This window comes from Spea bombifrons, chromosome 2 (assembly GCF_027358695.1).
Source record: "Spea bombifrons isolate aSpeBom1 chromosome 2, aSpeBom1.2.pri, whole genome shotgun sequence".
NCBI lineage: Eukaryota > Metazoa > Chordata > Amphibia > Anura > Pelobatidae > Spea > Spea bombifrons.
In genome coordinates, this window is record NC_071088.1 from 78,773,283 (window position 1) to 78,800,861 (window position 27,579).

A 27,579-nucleotide genomic window follows, 5' to 3' on the forward strand; every position below is an offset into this window, starting at 1 on the left:
TATGCGTGTTGCACAAACGTCCACCAGCTGCCCTCACTAGACACCAGGGAGTATGGGGATGCATTGATATGTCTAGGGGGGGACAGAGTGGCATATAGGGGGGTATAAGCAGGGCCGTAGGAAGGGTGAGGCCTCGGGCGCAGCGGCGAGGGGGCGCACAGCTGCCCGATCAGCAGCTGCAGCCTCCACGACTGGTTGGGGAGATTGCAGATCTCCCCAACCAGCTCAACAGGGTCCTGCCAGCAATGTGATTCACCACAAAGCCCCCTTAAAAAACAGTAGCGTATCTATAGGGGGGGCGAGCTGAAAGGCCGCCTCCCCTCGGCCGGTCTTCAGGGGACTGGCGAGGCAGCTGCATGATTGTGCTCTCCCCAACCAGCCCTGCTCATCAGGTGCCCCCGTGGGCAGTGCGCACCCAGGCACCATCAGTGCTGGTCTGGGAAGGAGGTGCCCGATGAGCAGGGCTGGTTGGGGATATCACAATTAGTGATTTGTATGTTTGTAAGCTGGTGTGTGTGTATATGTGTGTTTATGGGAAGTTGTGTATAAGGGCAGTGTATGTGTGTTTATGGGCAGTTGTGTGTAAGGGCAGTGTATGCGTATGTGTGTGTTAATGGACAGGTGTGTGTAAAGGCTATGTATATGTGTGTTTATGGGGAGGGGACAATTTTCCATTCTTGCCTCGGGTGCAAAAAGAGCTAGCTACGGCTCTGGGTATAAGGCATATCTGGGGGGCAGATCTGCATAACTGGGGGGCAGGTTGGCAAATAAAAGGAAATAAAAACAAGTAATGCATTTTTCTCAATCTTAGTTTTAATTAAATATGAAAAATAGTTTATTTAATTAAATCAAATATTTACTAGTAAAACTTTTTTCCTATAGGGTAGTCTTATATTCAGTCTTTTTTTTCCTACTTAATACATTTTGAGGGGTCACCTTATAATCGCGCAAACACAGTAATTATATTTAATCTAAGTAGAATAGTCACAGTGCTTATACAAAAAATAATGGTAACAGAAGACATACAAAAAATGAATACAAAACAGTCTGAAAATAAACGGATAAAACACAGCAAACTCACAAGGCAACAGTAAAATAATCTGTGGTCAAAAGATGTTGAATAAAAGCGAATTGAAAGGTTTACTCTTAGGCTCCCATTCTTTTAGGTCTCTCTCAAGGACATCGCCCATGTGGTGTCACATGGCAGGACAGTATGTAGCCCAGCCACTTTATGACACTCCTAATGAGTTGGTTTAAAAAAACATGCAGCAAACTCCTGCCTGATGTTTTAAATTATCATATGGTTGTTATGGTACCTTGTCATCCCCCATGTTTTTACAAAGGTACAGTCACTAAACAGCTGGGTCTCCCATTGTTATTTATCATATTTGGGGGGGGGGTATAGGTGCACATTATGTTTCTGTGATGTCACACATATATAAGTGATTATGCAAATTAGCATGGCCAGTATTTCTAACGACAAATTTCACAAATGTTTGTAAATGCAGACTGCATGACTAGGTGCTTGATTTTATACACCTGTGACAACGGGGCTGATTGAAACACCCGAATTCAATAATTAAGAGGCATGTCCCTATATTTTTGTCCATATAGTGTACACAAAGCAATAGTAATAAAAATTAATATAACAATTAACAAAATAGAGGGACCCTGGTCATGTCATCATAACACCACTGGGGGTCCACGGGATGCAAGAGAAGGGAAAATATGTCCATGTTGCACTAGGAGCAGTTCAAAATGATAATAACAACAACATTACAAACTATAAAGTCAAAAGTATAAAACATAGGATTATTGTTCAGAGGCGGCACGTACTGTGCATAAGAAATCCTAGGAGAGTGACAAACTCCACTTGTCTCATGTAATTCTACGGCTAACACAGTACCAACTCATCTTTTTTTTCCATATTAACCCTTAAAATTGCGTATTTCTGTGGTGTCAAACGAAGGCCCTACACGTCCTGAACAAATAAAATGATTTGCGGGAGGACCTCAAACTTTGGAAGCGGGAATTACTGCGTAACAAACATATGGCAAAAACCTCTGGTGTTTAGGGTGTGAAAAACCCTCCTTTAATGAATTGAATTAAAGCTCTAGTGTCAATGTGCTATTTATTTTGTGAGAATTACATTAATTTAATTACTGAGTATTCATAGACTCAATGAAAGGTATGGTATAATGCGCATGCTCTTAGGAAAAAAAACATGGTTGTTACATAACTACAAAAAGCTTGCAAGCTGCCCTCCTACTGAAGCGTTTTCTAGGCGTTTCTGGAATTCTTGACTTTCAAGCACCAGAGAACATGTTTCTCAGCGAAGAGCGTTGGACAATTGTCTCCAAGTCATGCATTGTTCTCTAGTGATTAGATCTCTTGCACTTTCATTCGGTAATTGACCTGCCGGTTAAAGGATGCACTGATTGGTTGATTCTTTCCCTTTCACGTCGTGCGTCACGCATATTGTGGGCGTAACCGTGCGTATCCGTCCGAACTTATATAAGGCGATTACACTAGTAGTGACGCAATCAGAACGACATAGCATTTGTCAAGGACGTTTATCGACTGAGTGGAAGTGAACTAGAACCATGCCAAGGGGAAGCAGAAGCCGCACCTCAAGGATGGCACCGCCAGCCAGGTAAAGTGCACGGGTACTAGTCACTTATTGGTTCCGTTTGCGGTCTGTGTTACCCGTTGGACCCGCACTCATATTGCTAAGGCCTGAGACAGGTCATTATTCTATCTCTTCACGGCATCTTGTCTACACGTGTGCGCATCAGAGCCCGAAAGCCGTTAATGTTGTATATATAATGTCGAGCATGGCTCTCTAGGGCATGATATATTGGGTAATTATCATAGGAGGCCCATTTAAATGGTGTTATGCAGTGTGTTTTTATGTTATGTGAAGGTCAAACATCTGTTCTCAGAGGGCCTATGACGTTTTTTCTATTGATCCTGGACTATTTCACATTTTGTAAATACTTAAACACCAAGAACCGTTCTTTAACAGCCAATCATCATACTATAAGGACATAACATAATTCACAGAAGGTTCACCCAGGATGAGTGGTGTATCTGACAGTCTTCATTCCATTTTTAGATTGTAAGCCCAGAAGCCCACTGTTTTTGCCAGGTTTGTACGAAAGTCCCATAAGGCTAGGTGGCAAGCTCACGGGCACGATCCAGAACTCCTGTTGTATCTGTATATGTATCAGTAGGAGTGTCATTTAAGGAAAAAGCAGCTTTTTCCTGGCAGTATGGTATGTCAGTAGCTGTGATGTCATGGCATGAAAGAAACAGTTACTACATTGTGGAAGCCTGATCTTCAAAGACCACATGTCCAGCCTTCATTGATCTTGTTGAAGAGTTTAGGTGGTAAGCTTCCATTTGCCATTCATCATTCTGATACTTGGCAGATAAGATGTCTTGTTTGTTTTGCACAACCTTGTTTGTGATGTAACATAGAAGTAACATGAACCTTAGTCACCCGTGCATGACTGTTACACATCAGTTTTAGCCAAGGTCGTATTTTCTCACTAGGGCTCTGAGACGTGAATGGGAAAAATCTAAATTAAATTGTGCTTCACTAATAGCTGTTTCACTTAACTCAATACACAATGTTCCGGTCAGCTCCACCAATATACACTTCTTGTTAGGTTACTTTAATATGTGTTTTTAAGAAATACTTTGAAAAAGCTATAACCATTGAATCGGCCAGTGACAATAAGGAACCAATGGCAGCGCTTCCTGTGCGTTTGTCTGGTGGGGATCTTCTTTTTCTCGAACCCTTGGTTTTCTGGCACAAGTCAGATCTAAAGTTAGCTGGTAGCGAGTCTAGCCTGCATGCACTCTGGTAAGCTGGAGAGCTTGGGATGGAGAAACTAATTCTGATAAATCTCTCTGCATTTGCAAAGGGGAGAAAAGTTAATTTTGCACGCATTAAAGTGCATATGAGTGTCTATTTAACATCTGCTTACTGACTTGAGACAGCATCATTGGTTCTCTGTGCAAAGGCAAGACTGCACTGACCCTTTCAGTCCCCTTAAGACGTACGTCCTTAAAAATTCAATCCCCGGCCGTGACTAATATTATTCAATCCATTAATAGATTGAGACAGGTATTGGGAGCCAAGGATTGTATAACACTTTCAATGCCATTAGATATGTTTCAAGTTCATCTACAGCACATAAACGTGAATGATTGGAAATCTAATGGGATCAGTATATTGGCTGATATCATACACAGACTATTATCTCTTTTCAGACTTTTACTGTCTGATAAAGAAGCTTTTACATACCCAAATATCTAATCATATTGAGATATCTAATATTTTAGATGAATGTATGAATGCAAAGTGATTCAAAAGTGATTTATGAATTAATATCTTTATAAAAAAGCTGCCGAACAATGCGCATCAATTAAGAAGTGGGAAATAGACCCAGGTAGATTTTTCTCACCTGTACAGTACAAGACATGGGTAATATTTAGATAGGTGACTAACTGTATAATTCTCCTAGAATGCTTTTATAAGCTCATCCAACTTTGGCACATGGTTTCCTTGCGCATTCGTATCTAATGAATGTTGGAGTTATCGTATGTTAATTGGATCTGTCTTACCATATTTGGTGAGAATGTGAAAAAACTTATTAAACGACTTACTTCCTTACTTTAATGCCTATTTCATGGAGTTACTGATCTCAGTCCACAGCTTTACTTATTCCATCTGGACTTTCCTCTGGAAAATAAATCCTCTTTCCTTAAGTATTCTTATTCTAGCAGCCATCAAAATCTGTATGGCAAGCTATATATTTTGTGGCCTACTCTAACATGGACAAATATAATTCTAACTACCATGGTTTAATTTTTGTGAATATACCAATGACATTGATATTTGGCATATGATATTTAAAATTTCTTAATTTAGTTTAAATCCTCTTTCTAGACACACAACCTTATCTGACTGAGCTAACAAGGATAGCCCCCTAGCCAGAGGTCGGATATGACTATTATATCCCCCCATAGGAACTCGTTCTTCCATCACTGGTCGTGTTTCCTTTTTTTCACGCAATTGTTGTAGGTGTCACTGAAGGTATACTTGGGGGACAGGAGAGGCTCAGCAGGCTCTTTCTAGAGCTTGCTGGGCTCTCCCATTGCTCCCCTTGCTGGCTGATCACAGTGTGATCAGGAGGTGGAGAAAGAACAGTTTCCCCCTCTGGCATAAAAAATGAGAGATTCCCAAAGGGATTTCGAGCCATACTGCACTGGAAACAGTGGGAAAAAATTGAAATAAAAATAAAAATCTAAACCCTCCCCCCACCCAAGTCAAAAGCATTAAAAATGTCATATGGGGTGAAATGTAAAGCATGGGTATGGCCCTCTGGAACACAAATATGTATGTCAGGGCTCGACAAATCCCGGTCGCCATGGCGACAGAGAATTTTGTCCTGGCGCCTAGGTTTTGTCAGCCTCTTACATCCAGAAAAAATTGTGGATGTAAGAGGCTGAGTCACCACACGGGGGTGCTGCTGCTGCTGTCTGCCCAGGAGTCTGGGCAGACAGCACAGCCACTCCGAGCCAGCTCCCAAGCCTGAGATCCCTCCCACAGAGTGAGCCTGTAGGCTGAAAACGCGGTTGCTGCAAAACCAGCAATCGCGTTTTCAGCTGCCACAGGCAGCTTCAGGGAAGGGGGTTGAGTGTTGATTGGGTCCCCACACAAGTGTGGTTACCTGACACAACACCCCCCAGCTGCCTGATCGCTTCATGAGAGCGACAGTGCAGCGTTAACCCCTTCAATGCTTTGATCGCGGCATTTAGGGGTTAATTCCCGTTTTGTACGGGGCGCTGCTGCTGGTGGTTCCAGGCAGACCAGCAACAGCAAAAACGAGCCCCCTCAAGCCCTGTGATGTCTCCTGTAGGCATGGAAGCCTACAGCAGTCACCAGAGACTCCCCCTGCAATGGCTGGTCCATAGACGAGCAATTTGAGTCCCAGCTGCCAGAGGCAGCTTCAGGGACAGGGGAGAGGGTTCTTTGGTCTCCCCGTGAGTGTGGAGACCAGCCCCAACACCCCCCTGCTGCCTGATCGCTCCCTGAGAGCGACAGTGCAGCGTTAACCCCTTCAATGCCACAATTGTGTATGACACATTCGTGGCATTGCAGGGGTTAACATTTGTCCCCACAAGCTTGGGACTAAATATCAGTCAATGCTGTGCTCCAATGGAACATCAGCATTGAAAAAAAAAAAACAGCACTGACCTGAAAGTCCAGGTCAAATGCTGTGAGTTTAGTAAGTGGGTTGATGATGATCAGATCACTCCTGACCAACTGTTAGTTTAAAAAAATCCTGGCTCCTAACTTTTTTACCTGGCGCCTAGATTCACAACAAATTTGTCAAGCCCTGATGTATGTGAGGTATGGCTTCAATCAGGTGATGTTGCTGAACATAAATAGGGTCATTGTTCAGCTGTGGCACCTACATAATAGGGAAATCGTATTGCTATGATTTTACACAAAGGCCCCACGTTCCCTGAAGAAAATTATGCATTATTTGTGCAGGTTCCTCAAAAATGCAAGTGGAATCATGGTTTTACAGATATATGACAAAAAATATTTTGGTTATGAAAACCCCCAAGCCTGAAGAGGTTAATGATTCTGAATGTTAGTCCTATAATATTGATAGTGTTAGTTGCATTTATTCAAAGACCATACAATGCGTTTATGAAGTTTTGTGGTGTACAATGCTATAAATTATAACACGGCTACTTTTATATTTCTGCAGCCGGGCCCCAGTAATGAGGTCTGCACCCCCTCCTGCAGCTCACCCACCTGCACCTGTAGCCGCAGCCCCATCTGCACTTGGACCAGCAGCAGCTCCCAGGCAACCAGGTCTGATGGCCCAAATGGCAACCACAGCTGCTGGGGTGGCCGTGGGCTCTGCAGTTGGACACACGCTGGGCCATGCGATCACTGGAGGTTTTGGTGGAGGAAGCAGTTCGGAGCCAGCAAGGGCAGACGTCACATACCAGGTAACTACAGCAACTATTCCATAGTCGTGGTGGGCTTTTACTGTTATGTATTGTAACATGTAAACCCTATAGAAAATACATCTAAGAACATTTGTAACAGATGAAAAAAACAATAAGTAACAATAGTGCTAATAATAAAAATCATGTGATCGCAACGGCAAAAGTTGCTGTGTTTTGGTAAATAACTGAAGGACCAGATAATCCTTTAGCTAATGTAGTATAAATGCCTTCTTAAACATGACTTACATTAAAGGGACATTTTAATGTCCCAGACACCCCGGTTACAGAAAAATGCATATTAAAGTCACCTGTGAGCACTTATCTAACAAGGAAGCTGCAGCCTTACTTTTGCAGTTGCCCTCCTTCTCCCTGGTCCCACTATTCTTGCCGCTGATTGGCTGCTTGAAACAGAAAAGCACTTGTGGGTCTGGGAAGACTGCTGGATGTGAGAATATCGTGTGCAAGGAGATGTGTTTGGGGAAAAAAAGATGACATGCTTGTGGACGGTGGAATTTCTTACCCGTTTTCTTTCTTTAGCACAATTATCAAAATTAACCCCTTCTCGTGTGCCTAAACTGTATGAGTTATAGTTTACTCTCTCCTAAGTGGGTTAAATGTCTAATCTACATATATGTACAACCACATCTATTGGATGCATTTGCTAATTGGATTTTTTTCCCAAAATGTTTTTTTTGTTTTTGTTTTACCACCACTATATACCGTATTTGCTCGATTATAAGACGACCCCGATTATAAGACGACCCCCCAAAATCAAAATATTAATTTAGGAAAAAAACAAAAAGCCTGAATATAAGACTACCCTATAGGGAAAAAGTTTTACCAGTAAATATTAATTAATGTAAATTATTTTCATGTTTAATAAAAGCTATGATTGAGAAAAATATATTTTTTAAATTTCCTTTTATTTGCCAACCTGCCCCCCCCCAGTTATGCCACTCTGCCCCCAGAAATGCTTTATACCCCCCTATTTGCCACTCTGCCCCATGATATGCCTTATACCCCTGTATGCCACTCTGGCATATAGGGGGTTAAAAGGCATATCATGGGGCTGAGTGGCATATAGGGGGGTATAAAGCATTTCTGGAGGTATATAGGCATATCATGGGGCTGAGTGGCATATAGGGGGTTAAAATGCATTTCTGGAGGTCCAGAAATGCATTTTAACCCCCTATATGCCACTCAGCCCCATGATATGCCTTTTAACCCAGCATGTACTGGCTGCCTTGGCTTGATAGGAGTGTGATTGCTGTTAGCAGTTTGATATATATATATATATCAAACTGCTAACAGCAATCACACTCCTATCAAGCCAAGGCAGCCAGTACATGCTGGAACCTGGGGATGATAGCAGTGGGATTACAGCCTCCATATGCCATGCTACAACCCCCACCCCCCTTACACATCCATGCTATCACACACACACTCACACTCATTCACAAACATTTAAATACTCATTCATTCCCTTAATCACACACACTTCACACATACTCAAAAACCCTCCCCCACCCCCTCACCTGAACTGCAGATCTCCCACTCGCAGACTTCTGCAGGGGACCGGCTGTAGCAACTTCTCTGGCCCCGCCCTCAGAGGAGGGAGGGGGGAGATAGAGTTCTGTGAGGACGCTGCAAGCTTCCTGCCCTGCTTCTAACAGAAGAGACGCTGCTCGCGACCGGTAAGCAGCATGGCGCCAGCATTTTTTTGGGGTCTGATTAGAAGACGACCCCGATTATAAGACGAGGGGTATTTTTCAGAGCATTTGCTCTGGAAAAAACCTCGTCTTATAATCGAGCAAATACGGTATTATGTAATCCACAGTTTGTCCCATACCAAATGTCTGAGTAGCTTTACTTGTCCTGAAGAAAAAAAATACTTTCCTCAGTTAGTGTACACTGTTTGTAAAATAGTCACCAAAATGTAACCATAGCAAAAATAAAAAAAGATTGCTCAGCCTCACATGGGGGAAGAAAGGTTAATGTGTTTACGCATGACTTGGCGACCCATTTTTCATTTAAAGGAACACTTCATGTCATGTGTACTTTTTAGTGCATTACCAAGTTATTGGAGTTTTTCTGTCTCATTTAATTCCCCAGCATGCATTTCTTGTATGGCTTCATATTTCTCTGAATACTGGTATATGTGCTAAGAATCCATGTGGTTACAAAATTAAAATAAATATCCATATCATAAGTATTTAAAAAAAAAAATATATATATATATATATATATATATATATATATGAAAACCAAGTAAAATTACGGGTTCTTCAGAGGATTTTAAACTGGCCCAACTATGTAAAATATTATAACCTTCAAGCAGAGAGGAAACAGACAAGAATAAAAGAAAGCAAAAGAGAATAATGCAAGAAATAAAGATTTCAATAATATTTAAATCTGTTAGAAAATTGTATTTATTTTTTTAAATATATATATATATATTATATTTGACCATTCCCAACACTATGTCTTGATATTCCCAGGAACCAGCCGCTGCCCAGCCAATGTATCAGCAGCCGCAGCAGCAGCAGCAATCCCAGTACTCACCCTGTCAGTATGAGCTGAAACAGTTCCTGGAGTGTGCTCAGAATCAAAGTGACCTGAAGCTCTGTGAAGGTTTTGGAGAGGTGCTAAAACAGTGTCGCTTTGCAAATGGTAAGTTCTTCATAAAATGCAGCTATATTCTATACAACACAACAGGTCAGATCCCTCACTCGCCACATATTGCAGCTGCGGAGTGGGACGTTGGCTGGAGATACAACATTGGTAGTTGAGGGGGTTTTTTTGGTTTTGTTTTTTTAAGAGAAAGCATTGATAAAATAAAGGTTGATTGCAGTTCCACTCATAAGCAATACAAGGCTGGGTTGTATTAAGTAGGTGTTTTTCTTTTATTCATGGAAACTTTTGTAAACGGCTTTATGAGAGCGCTGTACTGTTTCCCACTGGTGAATCCTGTAATGGACAGTCTGTATTTATGTTAATGTTAAATCAATGTATTCTGATGTCATGAATACACTTTGATAGCTCTTCTTCTTTTTTTTAGGCTTTCAATAAATATTGGCTTGGCAGTAGAAGAACGTGTGTGCTCATGGATCAGAAACATGACCCACACAGAAACTAGAATTATGCAAGTTAAATCATTAAATGGATTGCGTCCTCCTCTCAAGCACGCCTTTGAAATCCTATCATCTGGGGTTTTGATCACCGGATTCAGAATGAAAAGAAACATAACATCTTTTGGGGGAACGCAGAAAACGCACAACTATTGGGCCATGGATTTGGAGATTGAATTCTGTTCCATGAGACATCTGTCTGTCATTAGAATGATTTTTTTTATTTAAATAAAATGTTTCCATGGCTCCATTCTGGTTATGAATTTGTGAGTTCGATTTTGATTGTTAATTCTGGATGTTGGCTAAACGTATCCTGGTTATGGATTAAATAAACTTCTCATAGTCTTATGTTACATTATAACCCAGTTCCAACTGCTACATACGGGTCCTTGCATCATACTTCCCATCTTCGTAAGTTCAATAATGGAGAAAATGATTGCTTTGCAGATACTGGTACCCAAATGGTGTACACGAGCGTTGTCACTGTGTATGGCTGTTTACCTGCTGCTGCTGCTGGAACTAGTTTATGCACAGCAAGTCTAAAGCATGTTCTACAAAGTTGCCACAAAGGGTTAGACAGTCCGCTGGAAGCAGCTGGTAGTAAGTTTATGGAGTTTGCCCTTTAGTAAGCAAGAAGCATGTACAACTGAGCACAAATCCTACAAGCTTAGGAGCTGATTAAAGAAGCAAATGCATATGGGAGAATTCTGTAGAAATGCAAAATTATAGGGACTATTCAGCTATTCTACAGATTAAAGTGTCCCTTTACTGAGAAGGTGTGTAGATAAGTGGAACAACCAAAAAAAGGCAAATATGCATTAGGCTATTGTAAATATAAGACAACATGAATGAAGGTTTGCGGTTTTTTTTACAGCATCCAAAAGATGAAGACTAGATGCGTTGAATGGCTGATCTCTGCAGTCATTCTGCGTTTAAGCGTGTGGAGATACAACACAGTGGGACTGCTAGGGATCCTAGCGCCATACATCCATACTAGTCATAGTCCCGGAGTGTGGCATTTGTCCTGTAGGAGCTCAGAATGTTTGCTGGATTTGAAAATATCATGGTGATCTACAACCCTAAAGGTCACCATGTAGTGTAAAGAAATTAATAGACTGTAAATAAAATGTGATATGAAGAAAACCCCAGTATAACAGCAAAAATACACAGCAGCACTCGCCCTTCCCTAGGGTATGCAATGCAATCTGTACATCCACGGAATAAAACGTATTCTTTGCACAGTTACAAAGTCAAAAGCGTCAAATAAAAAGGTTCGCTTAGGTCCCAATAGACTAAAAGGACTGTTCAGATAAAAAAAAAAACTATTTGCACACACTATTCACACTTGGAACAAGTACAGATCCCTCTTATGTTTCTTTATCCAAGCTAAACAAGTGTTACCCCATTATCGATATTGAAATACTTCTTCCCTGGTGTATGCCTGGAAAACTGGATATGCGATGGTATCCACTACATCTAGCCACAATGCCAAACACCTGTTTTTGGAGGCCTGGGAGGAGGAAACGGGACATTACTATGACACGAGCTGCTGGTTCCAGGTCTTAACTTCTATTTGAAAAGTTTTGCTTGGTAAAAATACCATGCACTTAGAGATTAACAGGTGAAGTTTAGATGATACTGCGTCCCCACTAAGCTTTCAAAGCGATTCCCCTCCCTGTCTCCAAGGTGTTGGTGGCTGTGTGGAGCTGCCCCAAACTTGAACGGTTCTGGAGAGACAGCTTCTGAGTTATAAAAGAGCTGATCCCACTCTCCTTATCACGCTCCATTGAAGTAGCCTTACTGGACATGTTTCCAGAGGACATATTGTCTTTGCATCGTAGCCAATAGACACACGTTATGAAGGCAGCTAAACTATGTATTGCAAAAAAATGGAAGAGCCAGATATCACCCACCATACAACATACTTTATCCATTAGCCACGACACACATACGAGAAACCGGCCCATTCTGCTGCAAGCACAACACATATCTTTCAGAAACTATGGGAACCGTTATAATACGTAACAACTTTAATATAAATGAAAAGAGCAGTATCTTATATAAGAGAATATTTTAAAGCTCTAGGACTGAAATGCGCTAAAAATGTAGGGCCAAAACAAAGGTTTATCATGCCACAAGGCAAACTGCTGGCTGTCTGGAATGACCTTTTGAGTGTGGTGACCAGCAGCTGAGCAGGAAAGCTGCGGGCACCGTGGAGGAGCTTTTGAATAGATGACCACCCTCGACCCCCCAAAAAAAGAGCGGTTGGCTTTATTTAACCCCTTAATGACAAAGCCCGTATATGTACGAGCTAAAAATGCATTGTTTTCAATGGGTTTAGGGACCGCCCATTGTCCTTAAGGGGTTAATGTTTTATTTTGAAGGAAGTTGAAACTCTGTGTTTGGGCAAAGAGTTTTTGTTACAAGTTATTATTATTTGCATAATAATTGTTATGTTTTAAAGCTAAATAAAAGTCCACGGCCTGTTTATTCCAAAAAACAAGTTTATGTGTCCGGTCATTCCTCCTGACATTTCTAATGACAAAATGGTGTGGTTAGGGCCAAAGCTTTGCTGTACCTTTCATTATGTGTTTACACAATTTCATTTTAAAACACGTTTTCTACTATATATATATATATATATATATATATATATACACACATATATATACATATATGTATATATATATATATATATATATATATATATACACATACATACACACCTAGGAACCTTCTGCCTCCAGCTTCCAGGGACCTGCTGATGTGGCGGGACACACAATATTGTTGATGAGGAAGTGGATGGGGAATGCCGCAAGGCCGTTCCTGCCACCCACAGTTTCCCCGTAGTGACCCGGAGAAGCAGCTCTAGAGTCCCCAGGTATGTTAGTGTGCTGCAGAACACCATACTTCACAAGCATCCCAGATTTTGGGTCTTGCCCCACATAGCAACAGTAGGCTTGTTCGGGAGATCCTGACAACACCAGAGAGCTGTCAAATAAATGGAGGTTTCAACACAGACATCCATTGCATCTCCTACGTGTCCACCTCACAACGGTGACCAAGCAAGGATCAGGGATTGTAATGTCATGGGTGCCCCCTCACCCTAAACTCACCTCACCTGTAGACGTGTATTTTTTTTCACCTTTATTTTGTTACTTTAACATTTCCTTAGTTAAAGTGTGAGCTGTTTCTGAGGTTATCACCTAAATGTAGCAAAAGCATAACAAAGTATTCTGTGTGCCACAGGGAAAAATGTGTCCAGGCCCCTCCCGGCCCTCATACGGTTAAAGAGGGCAATTTAGGAAAGGTTGAAGGAACAGATCGGTTTTAGGGGGTTTGCCCCTCCTAATTATTAAATAAAAAACACGTACGTATACTTGTGATCAGGAGGACACCGCAATCTGAACAGCTATTCCTACCAGGTGCCAGATACCTCCCATATGAACAAACACTGCAAATCACCTTTATTCACCATTGTATGTACAGTACAGCATGAGACGCCTATTATTGTTCTTGTTTTTATTCTGCAATGCAGCAGCTCCAAGCAGGGGCCTCGGTCGCTATAAATACCCAAAGGGTACAGTACGTATTGTGGTTTGTTTGCATGCATTACTCTGCCAGTCCCCTCTGCTCAGGTCACACATGTTGGCACCGAGGGACAGCCCGTCGCTAGGCAGTGCGTGTACAGGCTTAGGCTTGCTGCTCCTTTTCCAGACTGCATAGCGATGTATTTTTGGCAAGACACATGCTTAGATCTGCAGTGTGTGGAGCGCAGAGGAGAGGCAGGGGTTGTGTGTGTGTGTTGCTGGATCCTAGACTCCTAGCTGGGGATCAGAGCTACAGCCTGCTGCTGCTGCTGCTGCTGCTGCTGCTTCCACCCATGGAGCAAGCGTCAGGACAGCACTGCAAGGCCTTGCTGTATTAGAGGTAAGTGGGCTATTTTACAATGTGATCTCGAACAGCAACAGCATAGACATCGCGCTCCTTTCCCAAAAGCACAGGAAGGCCTGTAGCCCTGCTATTTTTATAGTGCACAGGACTGTGTCAGCAGATTGTAGCTAAAGCTCACTTCTAATCTGTAATTCTCATCTACCAGATTGCACGGTTTTCGAGCAGGCTACTGTAGATCGCAAGCTCTTGTGTGCCAATCCTATGTTTTAAATAAGTCCTTGATCATTCTGCCTATTGAACAACATTACAAATGACACTAACCAGTAAATATAGAAATATACCTAATTAAACAATCACTGGTGAGGAGAGCGACGGATTCCAGGCACCAGAAGACTAGACTGACCGAATAGCTCTTCTTTACTTCTATCTTGTGACTGAGCCCAAAGCCATACTGATCCACTTAACCCTGACTATTGCTTTATGAAAGCCCCCTGTTGTGAAAACAGACTATTGCCTTCCGTATCGTCGGCCTTTAGAGACCACTTGCAGTGATATTTTGCGTTCCTTGCCAGAATTGTACAAAATAAAAGTTCGCTCCAGATACTTCTGCTGCCTGGCGATAGAATCCATTGCTAAATATGAATCTTCCTAGAATCCATTGCTAAATATGAAGCTTGGGAAGCTATAATTGACCTCACAACCACCCTATAACATTAATCTGCCGTTTTGAGTTAAGCAAAAATGTTATATGACCCTGCTGGGTGACATTCAGACCTCTGCGTTCTGCTTCTGTAAAAGTCAGGAACAGAACAGGTGCCCAAAGGTTTCCTCTAAGACATAACAACCCCACGGGATTCTGGGGGGTATAAGGATACCCCCCAGGCACTGTTTTTGTCTAAACTTTGTCTTTCAAGTATACGTTATGCCAGTGCATACATGAATAATTGAACATACAGATACCTGAGTGGACCCTGAATGTCTGCTGTCCCTCGATATTACTGCATTTAAAAGAGTTGGAACAGATCTTTGCTTAGTGAAGCCCAGAGATACTTATCAGAAACATTGCAGAGAACCCTTTGCAAGTCTATGTACAGACAGTCAAGTGATAATCCATATGTTCTGAATATTGGACACAGTCAATGCCTTTGACTATGAGCCTCATAAGGCCTGTGTCAATCTCTTTGTTGTTTTGTGAAAGCACATATAAAGTTGGAGGATTTGATTTAACCCTATATGTTGAGCAGAGTGTGCATTTACCATGATTGTTCTTGGAAGTAGAGAGGAACCGGAGATGCTGGAGCTGCACTGCGCCCCAAAGTTATTGCTGGTAACCAAACCTAACCTTGCTACCGGTACCATTTTGTAGCATTAAATGAAATGCGAGATTGATTTGATTGTGAATAAAGAGTGACTGAGTGAAGTTTAGTATCCAAGAGCACTTGTAGAATTAGAGGAAGGAAGCCCAATTTCTGGCTTTTTATATACCCAGTATTGCTATCTAGACAGAATAAAAATAACCCTGTGGAAGCGATGCCAAGGACAGCATTGTTTTCCCCAGAGAAGGTGGTAACCATATATTATACCCACAGTCCGTCTAACCTCACTCATGGGCTGTAACATAATAGCGTACTCCTTTTATTTCTGATTCTATTCAATGTCCGTGATCTGAAGCAGTCTCGCCTTGCTCTATTAAGGCCACGCTGGTCAGAAACATGTGATGAAACGTCCTTCTAGGAAGTGAATTATGTAACGTTTAAACCCAGGCAGTATAAATACCCAGCCTGAATAGCTCCGGGAAACAGTAATGGAAACATAGAAGTCAGTAAGTATGTTTCGAGGATTACTCGGGCAAATTCTCATCTCTTGCCAAAGGACACCCTGCAGGTTTAACATGAAAGGTTGCAATCGAATCTATCAAACATATATATATAGATATATATACATATATCTATATATATACCGGTAAATACTGTATATATATATATATATATATATATATATATATATATATATATATATATATTCTAGCAAAAGGAACAACTGGCCTGTGCCCTCTGGGCCCTATAAGAGCCAAAACACTGTAACAGCTGGCACACCTCTTGTCTTGGCAGTGTCTGTCTATTCTATATATATTTTCTATATTTGTTGTGTATCATTAACATTGCATATGAATAGTATCTGTTGTGACAATGTGTCATAATAATATCAAGTAGACGGGTCTGTGAATAACTACAACACAGAGATGACTGATGATAAACAAACCACAGGGAATTTACAGGTCACCCAAGAACGCAAAGTAAATTTATAACTGTAAAGAGTGTGTTTGGGAATTAGGTGGGTTTGATTTACAGAAAGCTTCATTGTGACCGTCAAGCCTTTGTTTTATATTAGTTATTTGGTGGTTTATATGGAGTCTCCCAGATATCCATCATGTGTAGCAGCCGATTAGAGCACTTTTATTGGTGGTATTATTGCTATCTATGTGTTATTGTCCTGGGCCATTCAATCTGGTTTATTTGTATGTAAAATAAATATATTAATACAGCATAAGTGTACTGGTTTTCACAGGACAGTCCCAATTTGTGGGCACTGTCCCTCGTAGCTGGCTTACGAGGGGGTCATGGGTCAATTGCAACAGCGCAGACCTACATGATAGTTCCCACATGGCCACCTCACAATGCTGAGTGCTACTCGGGTAAGACAGGCAGGTACCCATGCCTCTGATCCTTCACTTATCCTGATTTGGAGGCCTGAAATATCGAGGGGTATCCCGAGGGGTATGTTACTGGCTGTGACTGTATAATTCCTCTAGTGCATTGGCGTACAGCAGCTTGGACATTCAGATGCATACCTGAGGTCATTTGTTTTATTCTGTGCACTGAAATATTCAGTCATGGTCAGGAATTATAGGAGAGCAACATGTTGTGGGATATTTGCCCCTCTGAGTGCTCTTTGTATATGTGACGCATGCTTTCTGTATAATAGCAAAGCTCAGGGCACACCACCACCACTACAGGAATTAGTAATTACCGTATTCTATTCCAATGCAGAGATTAAATAGCCTGGAACGCTGGCATGCTGGCTTGGCCACCACTAGTGTAGAGGGACATGTACCCGCTCTGTTATATGTTCCCTTGGCTCGGTTGGCTATGTCTCCCCTAAGGCTTGTACAATCTGTCTTGGTTTTGAATGTTTGATATTTTCCCAGCTCTTCCAGGAAAAACAGAAGAAAAGATCGATTTGGTTTTATTACAGGGACATATGGATTATGAGCTCTACTCTAGGGGAATTCGTATTAATGCTTTGTGATGAATGTATTGTGACACTTTATTCACTTTGTCAGCTTGAAGCAGAGGAATGGGTTCTGTGAGCTCTCGTCTAAACCTGCTGTATTCTCCATTCTAGGTCACCGAAGCAACCATTTCTATCCAACACTGTAGGATTTGGGCTGCTGTAAGAAAAAAGCAAGATGACTCGTGAAGAGGAGCTACCAGACTGGCAGACGTCTCAGGAGTTTTATGAAAAATATGAGCCCAAAGAGATCCTGGGAAGGTAGAATGGCTTTTATGTTGTATGATAACAAACATGCTGTCATTTAATGTTTTGGGAAACCTACAAGCTCTGTTTTTACTATACACTTAAAAATATTTCAACAATTGCTTTCAACAGTGAAGCGTGTTTTAGGCTACTCCTTGTGCCTGCAGTGCCAATGCAATGTTTGACCTTTTGCTCTGAGAGATGGCTTTTTATGTAATCATGGATAGCTATATACTGTAGATGTTGCAGATAGTTTCAGTAATTAAAAAATATATCCAATGATGATGATTTGAAAAAATCTACTAAATCTATTTATTTGCTACGGTCATAAACTGTTCTGTGACGATGCCTTTTGATCTACCATGGGATAATTGGGAAAGGTACAAAAATAAAACTGAAGGAGGCTTGGACAGGGCATTTTCAGCCATATCCACCTGCCCTGGTGCCAGCTTAGGTAAAAGACCTGCAGTTTAATTGCACAGGGTCTGGAACTTGTCAGGTCCTGTGTGAGGTATTGCTCGGCCACCATAGGACTTCATGTGTTATCATGCACAAGTCAATCTTTCAGTGTACGCAAAGCATATCTCCCAACAGTGCTAGTTTTCGTGGGACAGTCCCAATTGGACTGAGTCAGGTAGCTGCCCCACTGCCCTTTTTTGCAGGCAGTGGATTACCTGGGACAGTTGAGGAGATCAGCACAAGGAGCTGAAGAGAAGAAGCGGAGCTGTCGGGCAAAGAGACAGGGACATAGAAGTGGTCGGCGTCGAATGTAGGGAAATGTTGAGAGAGAGCCTCAGAGAGTGAATGAGCATGAGAGAGTGAAAGAGGGTGAGTGACAACAAATTTAGTTTCTGGATGGAAAAAGCCCTACAAATTTCTTCCGAAAGGTCACTAAATTAGTTGTCTGAAAAAGAATGAACCATAAACTAAACTAAAAAATCATCCGAATCATTTTTGGTCCATTTGCACAAGTCTAGTAGTAAGTATATCATATTTCTGGAGAAAATAGTTGTGGGGTGGGGAAATCCATACGAGGGCTTTTGTAAAAGGGCACATCATGAACATTTAAAGGGGCCACTCTGCTATCATATGCTTTAAGAAGGGTATTTTTGCTTTCATCTAGATAGACATAGATAGATCATCAAGTTGAATTTAGCGGTCTTTCCAGAACACACACTTTAAAATAGTTAATCCCGTTGTCCTATTCATTCTGCAGAGGTGTTAGCAGCGTGGTGCGACGATGTATCCACAAGCACACCAGAGAGGACTTTGCTGTGAAGATCATAGACATAACTGGGGATCACCTGACACCTGAGCAAATTCTAGAGCTGAGAGACTCTACCATCAAGGAGATTGAAATCTTGAGGAAAGTATCAGGACTACCCAATGTCAGTAAGTGATAATAAGTTGTTTTCACTTGGCCAGATTCGGTATACTCATAATTACACTTCTAGTGTACTAAAAACTGACATGAGCTTAGTTGTGACTTTTCCCTTGCCCAGATTCGGTTACTAGAAACGCAGCTCAGCTTGCGTCCAAGGCTAAGCTTACTATGTATGTGGCCCTAGTTTTAGTTATAGAAAACAGAGAATGAATGTTACCATAATAATCATACATTTACTTCATTACTCACAGCCATTTCTTTTCTTGAATGCAGTTCAGCTCAAGGACAGTTTTGAGACCAACACATTTTTTTTCCTGGTGTTTGACCTGTAAGTATACTACCATTCTTTATTATCATTTGACTCCACAGGACACCAGTCCAAGTGCCATTATATGCATCTTATATTAAGCAAAAACAAATGCCAAGGGTCGTAGGGCTTGGGAATTAGGGTACATAAAGCAATGAAGGGACCACTATTGCCAATATTCATAGAGACAGCTTATACAAACATAAGTAATAAAGTTAATTCTGAATATATTTAACATTGGCCAGAGAGCCGCCTGTTGGAGACTACTGCATCCGAGTAATTGTATCAGATTAAAATTAAGCTTTTGAAAATATTGTGCTATTTTCTTTTTTTAAAAACAGTTCTAGTTTTGCATAATACATCGTCTTTAGCCGCATATTACATTCGTATAGTATGTACTCTAGCTCTTTTATCTTAGCCCAGTCCACAAGACTCCTTATCCTACCGCCCGTAGTAAACATTAGATAGGCTTAGTCTTCACCGAGCTGGACTCTCTGACTAATGAAAGTCTGTGGAGGATTGGACTTCATTCATATTACCATAAAGAATCAGTGCAGTGTGGTAGTTGAACAGGGAAAGCCATCTAGAATATCACAGCTGACAACAATGGCAGCTTACAGGACTGCTTATCACTATGAGATAAACTACATATGAGATAGACTACATATTTGTCAGTGCTAACCTACATTACTGTATTTTATGTTCAAGGAGAAAAATATTTTCCCATGGGAATTCAGCTTCGCAAGGTCCCTAGCCAAATGAACATGATCTAGGTGCAGGCCAACAATATAATGTAAACTTTGGGATAGTAATTTTTCAAGTGTTTCATTTGGTCTGACGACATGACAGAACACCAACTGTAACATTGTTCTGTTGTTTTCTTTCCAACTTGGGATCAGACCAGAATATTCCTGACATCTACACTGGATTCCATGGAATGGAATTCTGTTAGTAGAAATGCGTCTGGCTTTTGATTCATACATTATGTGTTCCTTCTTGAATCCTACCAACTGTATGGACATCCAGGAACAGTGAACAACTTTTCCTTTATCCCTGAAATAAGTAGCAAATTCTTAGGCTTGGGTAGTATTTATTAAATTCTAACCATTAGGATAGGTCTTCACTAAAGTGAATTAGGATGCAACTTTCCTGGATCAAGCCAATGAATCAAGCAGGGTCATTTGGCATCTTAAACCATGGGGGTTCAACAGTTTTGAATGAGCTAAAGCTTCAGTTAAAAACCGGTATCTTGCTGTTGAGACCATACTGATGTAAGCTAGAAATCCGCATGTGCATTGAGGTTAGTGGATGGCAGACATTGAACTGTCAGAGGTCGCCATCTTCCATCTGAGTTTTACATTTAATCACATATTTCCAATGCTTTGTGGAGAAAGAAACATAACTTGCAAGCCGGAAGAAGCTGATCAGATAAAATGTTAGCCAATGTTGTCATTTTAATCAGCAATTATCATTAGGATTTTTTGAAATTATGTGTAACCAAGTAAAAAGAAAAATCAACACAAGGTAGCAAACCCGTGAGCTGGATTTCTGTGCGTTCACAATCATTTGAAGGCAGCTAGTAGAAATATTTTATGTCTGCAAATAAATACAGTGTAGTTTCTATGTAGAAATATCTCCATAGCTATAGATTCCGGTCACAGAGGAAACTGCTGCTTTGGCAATAGCACAACTTCTACAAATGAATCCTGTGGCCATTTAACAATGCTTGAGAGATTACTTTAGTTAATATTTCCAATTAAACTTTCCTTGTAAAACTTTTTTCTATGAAATGTAGATTACAGCACTATTAAAAATATATTTAGTATTCTAGAATAACTATAAGGGTAATGATGCATGCATTTCCAACCAAAAGTGTTCTAGCAAGGAGAAGAAAAGTATGTGCCTCTATTGCCACTGACCTATCTTAATTTGCCAATGCTACGTACCGATGTGATTAATCCATCCCAGACTGTTGGGTAATAGGGCAAGATATATTTGTGCCGATTTGACCCCACGAAGCAACATTAGCGTATTGGCTAGTTTCCGTCCACTCTCTTTTCTTCACCCTGCACTTACAAAGGTTGCCAGGACCAGTTAACTATCACAAAAAGGTAGTAGTAACTCAAAATGGGCGGAATAACCTAAAGGGAATAATCACATAGATCCTGCTCACACAGCAAATGCTTAAAGTGACACTCTGTTACATATATATATATATATATATATATATCTTATTTTAAACTGCTCCCCAAATCTCCCCATCCTGCAGAGATGTCTGGCTCTGCTTACTTTACAGCGATGGTTTGTAAGCCAATGCAGCAGGGGAGAAACCATTGGAATCATGTGAGTCCTGCCTGCCAGGTGGTAGTCACCATACCTGGGACCTTTCCAGGGCAGGCTACCCAGAACTCTCGCCCCTCGGAGGAGTGGTCTTACAAGGGGCAGGGCGAATAGGGGGTATAGACAGGGCTACCGATTATGTTGGAGGCGCTAGTTGCATATGGGGGTAGGGCTAGCCCCAATCAGTTAATGGCTGATGCCTACAAAGCAAATAAGGTGGCCATTACGGTTGAACTGTAAAATGTAACATTTTAGAAAGCGACAAATCCACTTTAAGACTATAAAACCTTCAACTTGAGTGGGCCAGTTAAATATTGTGATTTTAACACTTGACTTGTTAATGTCATCAAGCAGCAACGTCAGAGATACCTCAATGGCACGGCTTCTTCCTTGAATATTTCTTGAATACATTGAAAAACTTTCATGAATCAGTAGTTGAAAGAATAAGCTTTGAGCTGGAGCTTGTGAATGGGATAAAAATGGGCTCCGTGGGAGGTTCTCGGGGCCAAATTGTTCTGCTTGCTTTTCAGTGGACAGTTGTAAACATTATTTGTTATAGTGCCTTACATGAAGTGACTTGGGTTGTTTATGCAACAGCTGCCCACACTAACAGGCAGCTCCTACAAGCTCATGTTTCCCTGTAACCTTTCCAGTGACCATTTCAGTTCATCAGAGGATGTTATTTTTACATTATGCTCGTCCTACTACCTCAGACACTGTTAAGAGACTGCATTACAGATCCGGGCACATTTAGATCCTGACATTTTAGAAGAGTCATTATTAAATCTTATATTCTAGTTAGCAGCGCCTAACTTGACCTAATGAATCAGCAGATGTTATTACTAAAAGATTAAGGTTATTACTAATTAAGGTCTTTTCCTGATCCCAAGCTTAGAAATATCAGAGTTCTCCTTAAGATGAAAAATATGCCAAATTATTATTGTTTACTGACAAAAGCTCTTATTGCCATATACTAGACATTTTTACTCCAGTTTTTACTGGACCCATTCTGTATACAGTTCAGTATACATTGCTAAGGGGTGGAAGGTTAGAAAAAGTCATCTTAAATCTGAGCTCAGACTTAACTCCAGCCCGGCTCCCTGAAAAAGTTAGCATTATAATCCACCCATAGGCTTGACATCTCCAGGAGAGAGTGTACAGAACTATGTGAGTTTTCCAATTTCTGGATAACAGTCATGATGCATATGGAAGCTCTATCCAGATGAAGACTCTAGTCTTAATTACCAATAAAAAAAATAGCAAGCTACATGCAAGGTGCTTTTAGTTAACCAAAATGAATTGTTTAGCAAGTACACTCACACATCATTAAGGACATAGGATCACTGGATAACATGGGATCAAATTCATTAAAATAGATGGAAGTTCATCTCTTTCGTCTTTTCGTTCTTCATTTCATTTAAGCTGTTTTGTTTCTGGTTTTATGAATGGAACGGTTACAAATGAGCTCAACTGAGCATAGTGGAGTCCGGCATTGGGCAGCGATCATTTATTGAGAATGTTCTTTTGTTTTGTACTGGTTAATATATGGTATCATAAAGTAGCTTAATCACGTGTATTTTATAATGTGATTTAGAATGAGAAGAGGAGAGCTGTTTGATTACCTGACAGAACAAGTCACACTGAGTGAGAAGGAAACAAGGTAAGGTGCTCCTATTATAAAGTGGTTATGAGTGACGCATTAAGCTTCTGAGCCCACTGCCAAACTGGTCCAAGTAGACTTCCACAGTCCCATTGGTACATATTGTATAGCTCTTCTTTGCTGTTTCATATAGCTCTGTCATTATCGTAACCAAGTGCATCAGGATTTAGTCATACCTTAAAAAACTCAACTACTAAATCTAGGGGCAGCAGAATCAGAAAAGTATGGAGGGCCTCCTTTCATTGCTTCTTAACCTATGGCATAAATGACCTACTCAGTGATAGACAGTCTATCTGAACGGCATGGAAGAGTAGTTCGGCAGACTGATGATCATGGCGTTTTATACTCTCTGAATTACTGCTGATTTTTGAAGGCCCATTTTTCTTTTCTGCTAGGAAGATAATGAGGGCTTTACTAAAAGTCGTCTCCAAACTACATGCTCAGAACATTGTTCACAGAGACTTGAAACCAGAGAACATACTTCTGGATGACAACATGAACATCAAGCTGACAGACTTTGGCTTCTCTTGTCAAATCCGTGAAGGAGAAAAGCTCAAAGGTAGGGCACACCAGGAGTCCACCCCCCTCAAATGTATCAAAAAAGTCTCTCCTACTAAATACTGGTAAACTTAAATAATCACCAATAGCAGTGTTTGGGGCTAGGCCATACACAATTCCCTAAGGCTGATAAACACATATTAGCAAGAATTTTAAAGCAAGGAATAATAAATATTGCCAAGAATCGAGAGATTTCAATGTTTTAAAAACCATATTTGAACACCTATAAACATACTGTACACATTTTAAACAAGGCATTTCCTCATGATACCAAAAGCTCGAATGTTTTACATAATAGAAAGCAATGTAATCAATTGTGTGGTGACAGAATGCTTATCTCTGTACATATAAATGTATGCCAAAGTTGAAATGGAAAAGGTCAAATCCATAGACTTTATGAACTGATTGGATGTTGTCTGGCAGAAGATCTCAACTCCCAATATGTGGCTCTCAGTAGCTACACAGCCAAGGTAGACATCCACATTGGTGTAGATGTCAGCAGTCAGGAAGCATGATGATATGTAAAAGGGTAAGGTTGGATGTTGGCCTTTTGTGCATCTACTATAGTATGGCAGAATTTGGCGTATAGGTTGGTGTCAGCAGTAACAATGATAGCTATTAGGAGAACATATAGGGAGGACCGCAGGGAACAATGTGGTTGTACTAGTTTTGTGAGTATTATTAGAAGTTCCAACAATGATATTGATATTGTTTTATTTTGTTTGGTTTAAACACCTAGCTTTGTCCAGCATTAAACAAAGAAAAAAATATATAATTGTAATATGAGGTATTTGGAAGATCGCTATTATTTGGGCACAAGAGGTAGTCTTCTGAACCTTATCCTGCTTCCTTATTTCACCTCCAATTATAAAAGATGTTTCAAATATTTAAAAAGCTGTTACGGGAGAAGCAAGTTGTGTTTTATTCGACCACTATGCTTAAAGAAACAGTCATAACAGTAACAATATAATTAACTTAAATTGGATTTATTGAATAATTGAAGGATGGCGTAGAAGGAAATTATTTCTGATGACTTAAATTTAAGCAGACAATGCAATAAAGTGTAGGCATTTAATAGCTATTAAATGCCTACAACGACGGTTTACAGATAAAGGAAGGGATAACTATTTCTAAATATCTAAATGCCTAAATTTCCTGCTTCAGAAATATGTGGCACGCCGGGTTACCTTGCCCCTGAAATCCTGCAGTGCTCCATGGATGAATACCACCCGGGATATGGCAAAGAAGTAGATATGTAAGTTTCTCAATCCACTGTTAAAGAAAGACATAGCAGATAACAGACATTGGCACACATAAGCTTTTGATGAAACAGTAGGTAAGTGTTTTTTTTTTTTTTTTTTAAACTGCTCGGTAGATTTGTTTTTCAGCACACAAAATCTAAAGTGACACCGTCAACTGTCATTTCTTACGCACAGCTTCATGTACATCATAGTAAATATTAAAGGACATGTTTAATGTACTTTCATATTCTTTAAGATCGACACATAATACTTAAAAAGCAAAAGTCATACGAGCTGTATCATTTTTGCACTACAGGTGGAGTACCGGTGTCATCATGTACACACTGCTGGCTGGTTCCCCGCCATTTTGGCACAGGAAGCAGATGTTAATGTTAAGAATGATTATGAATGGAGACTACCATTTTGGCTCGCCAGAATGGGATGATCGGTCAGACACAGTGAAAGATCTGGTACAGTAGAACCTCTGAAGTGGATTATTTGAATGCTTCTCAGTGCCACAATATGAAAGCTTGGGATAAACTTCACTCAGTGCTGTAACTTGCTCGTCGGGTAGCGATTTCACTCTAGGGTATCCTTTATAGCTTGCTAAAGAAGATTCAATTATAAACAATGACTGCGGATTTGTAATGTAAATTTGACACCTTACATGCACTGTAAAAAAATATGCATGAGAACAAAAATTACGATTATATTCGCATATCTGCATTATATGGGCAAAACAGAAAATGAATGTGTTTTCTTTCTCAGATTGCTCGTCTTTTAGTAGTAAACCCAGAGAGGAGGCTCACAGCAGATGAAGCCTTGGCTCATCCTTTCTTCCAGCAATATATGGTAGAGGAAGTGCGTCATTTTAGCCCCTACAGGAAGTTTAAGGTGAACAAAATTTTAAAAAGTTTTTTTCAAATAGATTTTTACATTGCATTGGAAAACTTGGTCGGAGTTTGATCCTTCTATCAAATCTCTTCGTGACGTAGGACGGATATGTCCCAAAATCCCGGCTGTAGACACCAGAGGACGTACTAGTATGTCCTGTCGGTAATGTTCAGGCATTCCCTTTCCATGACACCAATCCTGATAATCTTCACAATGAGGGAGACATAAAGAGGGCTGTAGAGACCCCAATCTGGTCACCTAGCAGGTTTGCCTGCTTCTGATCACACTCATTATTATGTGATCTGACAGAGAGAGATCGCTGGAGGCTCTGTGACAGCCGCCTACAGCAGTGTGAGTAGAAGGAGAAACAGAAGTTGGCATCATGATATCACAATGGTTTCCACTGTTACAGGAGCTACATGGGGCTAGCTGTGGTACACTGCACCATAAAGTGTAAAAAAAATAAATAAAAAAGCAAAAATAATCACCTGTACCACACTCTACCCCTCCCCTTTTAAAAAATATTGCCCCTTCACAACAAAAGCGCATGTTCTAAAATTGGCCCGTAGCATGCCCAAAACACATCAAACCTATGCATGTGGGGTATCACTGTACTCAGGGAAGGTTGTAGAACACAAATTGGTATTTGACATATCTTGGGCAAGAAATTCAAAGTGGCTGCTAATTTTGGATTTGGTGGTCTGGAGAACTATGCACGAACTATGTCAAAAACACCATAGTGCAATACCCTGGATTTTATCCAATAGCACATTACCATCAGTTTTAGGAAAAAGACATGCCATTGATAAATAGGCTGTGACCTAGTGACCTTTAAGTTGTTAAAAATGACCAGACCAAAAATTCTGAATTTTAAGTATCTAATACAGAATACCATTACTGAACCCCATTGCAGAAGTGTTTACGGGTGCCCATTGTTGCTAGGATTGAGTTAACCATACAAAATAGCAATTGAAAAATTATTGTTACTTAATGTTGATATTATATATACCATACTAAAGCATACCAGCAACAGTGCATTGAAATAAAAACTCCATTTCCTCTGATCTGAAGGAGGCTATGTGAGTGAGTGTGTAACAAGCTTTCCTTCTGGTGAGGAAGAGACGATGGTGAGATTAACATACTCTCTCATTATAGGTGGTCTGTCTAACTGTTCTGGCTTCTGTCCGGATCTACCATTACTACCGCAAAGTTAAGCCAATAACTAAAGAGATCGTTGTACGGGACCCATATGCCATCAAGCCCATTAGGAAGATGATTGATGCCTGTGCATTCCGGATCTATGGACACTGGGTGAAGAAGGGTGAACAGCAGAACAGAGCTGCCCTGTTTGAAAACACCGCAAAGGCCATCCTCCTGTCTCTAGCTGCCGAGTCCAGCATGGCTTAAATAATACGGATAAAACAAGCATGCCTAAATGTAAATGCGGTGTACAAAAAGTGGCATAATTTTCAGTAAAAATGTGTGTATGTAAATATATTTATGCAATAGAAGTTGATAAGATGATTAAATATATAAAAAGATAAAGCCTTGTTGACTTCTGCCTCATCAGACATTTTACCTGTTCCTGCTTACTCAGA

The 27,579-nt window shown here is 40.6% G+C and overlaps 2 protein-coding genes across 2 annotated transcripts; both read left to right on the forward strand.

Annotated features, from left to right (window-relative positions):
* The first annotated feature begins 2,495 nt into the window (after positions 1-2,495).
* Positions 2,496-10,416, forward strand: CHCHD2 (coiled-coil-helix-coiled-coil-helix domain containing 2). Its single transcript, XM_053454906.1, has 4 exons — positions 2,496-2,653; positions 6,792-7,038; positions 9,537-9,708; positions 10,097-10,416. Exons 1-4 carry the CDS (start codon positions 2,604-2,606, stop codon positions 10,105-10,107), a joined length of 480 nt encoding a protein of 159 aa, XP_053310881.1. The 5' UTR covers positions 2,496-2,603; the 3' UTR covers positions 10,108-10,416.
* Positions 10,417-13,875: 3,459 nt separating this feature from the next.
* On the forward strand, positions 13,876-27,526 carry PHKG1 (phosphorylase kinase catalytic subunit gamma 1). The gene is made up of 10 exons (XM_053454899.1): positions 13,876-14,096; positions 17,466-17,612; positions 18,814-18,989; positions 19,255-19,309; positions 23,223-23,288; positions 23,684-23,847; positions 25,011-25,101; positions 25,404-25,557; positions 25,856-25,981; positions 27,137-27,526. The coding sequence occupies exons 2-10, from the start codon at positions 17,530-17,532 to the stop codon at positions 27,386-27,388; spliced, it is 1,167 nt and encodes a 388-aa protein (XP_053310874.1). The 5' UTR covers positions 13,876-14,096; positions 17,466-17,529; the 3' UTR covers positions 27,389-27,526.
* Positions 27,527-27,579: the final 53 nt, after the last annotated feature.

Bases quoted from the DNA above. Each gene is read 5' to 3' on its own strand.
- PHKG1 (XM_053454899.1), top strand. From the start codon at position 17,530: ATGACTCGTGAAGAGGAGCTACCAGACTGGCAGACGTCTCAGGAGTTT. The intron at 18,990-19,254 runs GTAAGTGATAAT...TCTTGAATGCAG, and splicing joins ATCAGGACTACCCAATGTCA to TTCAGCTCAAGGACAGTTTT. The intron at 25,982-27,136 runs GTGAACAAAATT...CTCTCATTATAG, and splicing joins GCCCCTACAGGAAGTTTAAG to GTGGTCTGTCTAACTGTTCT.
- CHCHD2 (XM_053454906.1), top strand. From the start codon at position 2,604: ATGCCAAGGGGAAGCAGAAGCCGCACCTCAAGGATGGCACCGCCAGCC. The intron at 2,654-6,791 runs GTAAAGTGCACG...ATATTTCTGCAG, and splicing joins AGGATGGCACCGCCAGCCAG to CCGGGCCCCAGTAATGAGGT. The intron at 7,039-9,536 runs GTAACTACAGCA...TGATATTCCCAG, and splicing joins GGGCAGACGTCACATACCAG to GAACCAGCCGCTGCCCAGCC.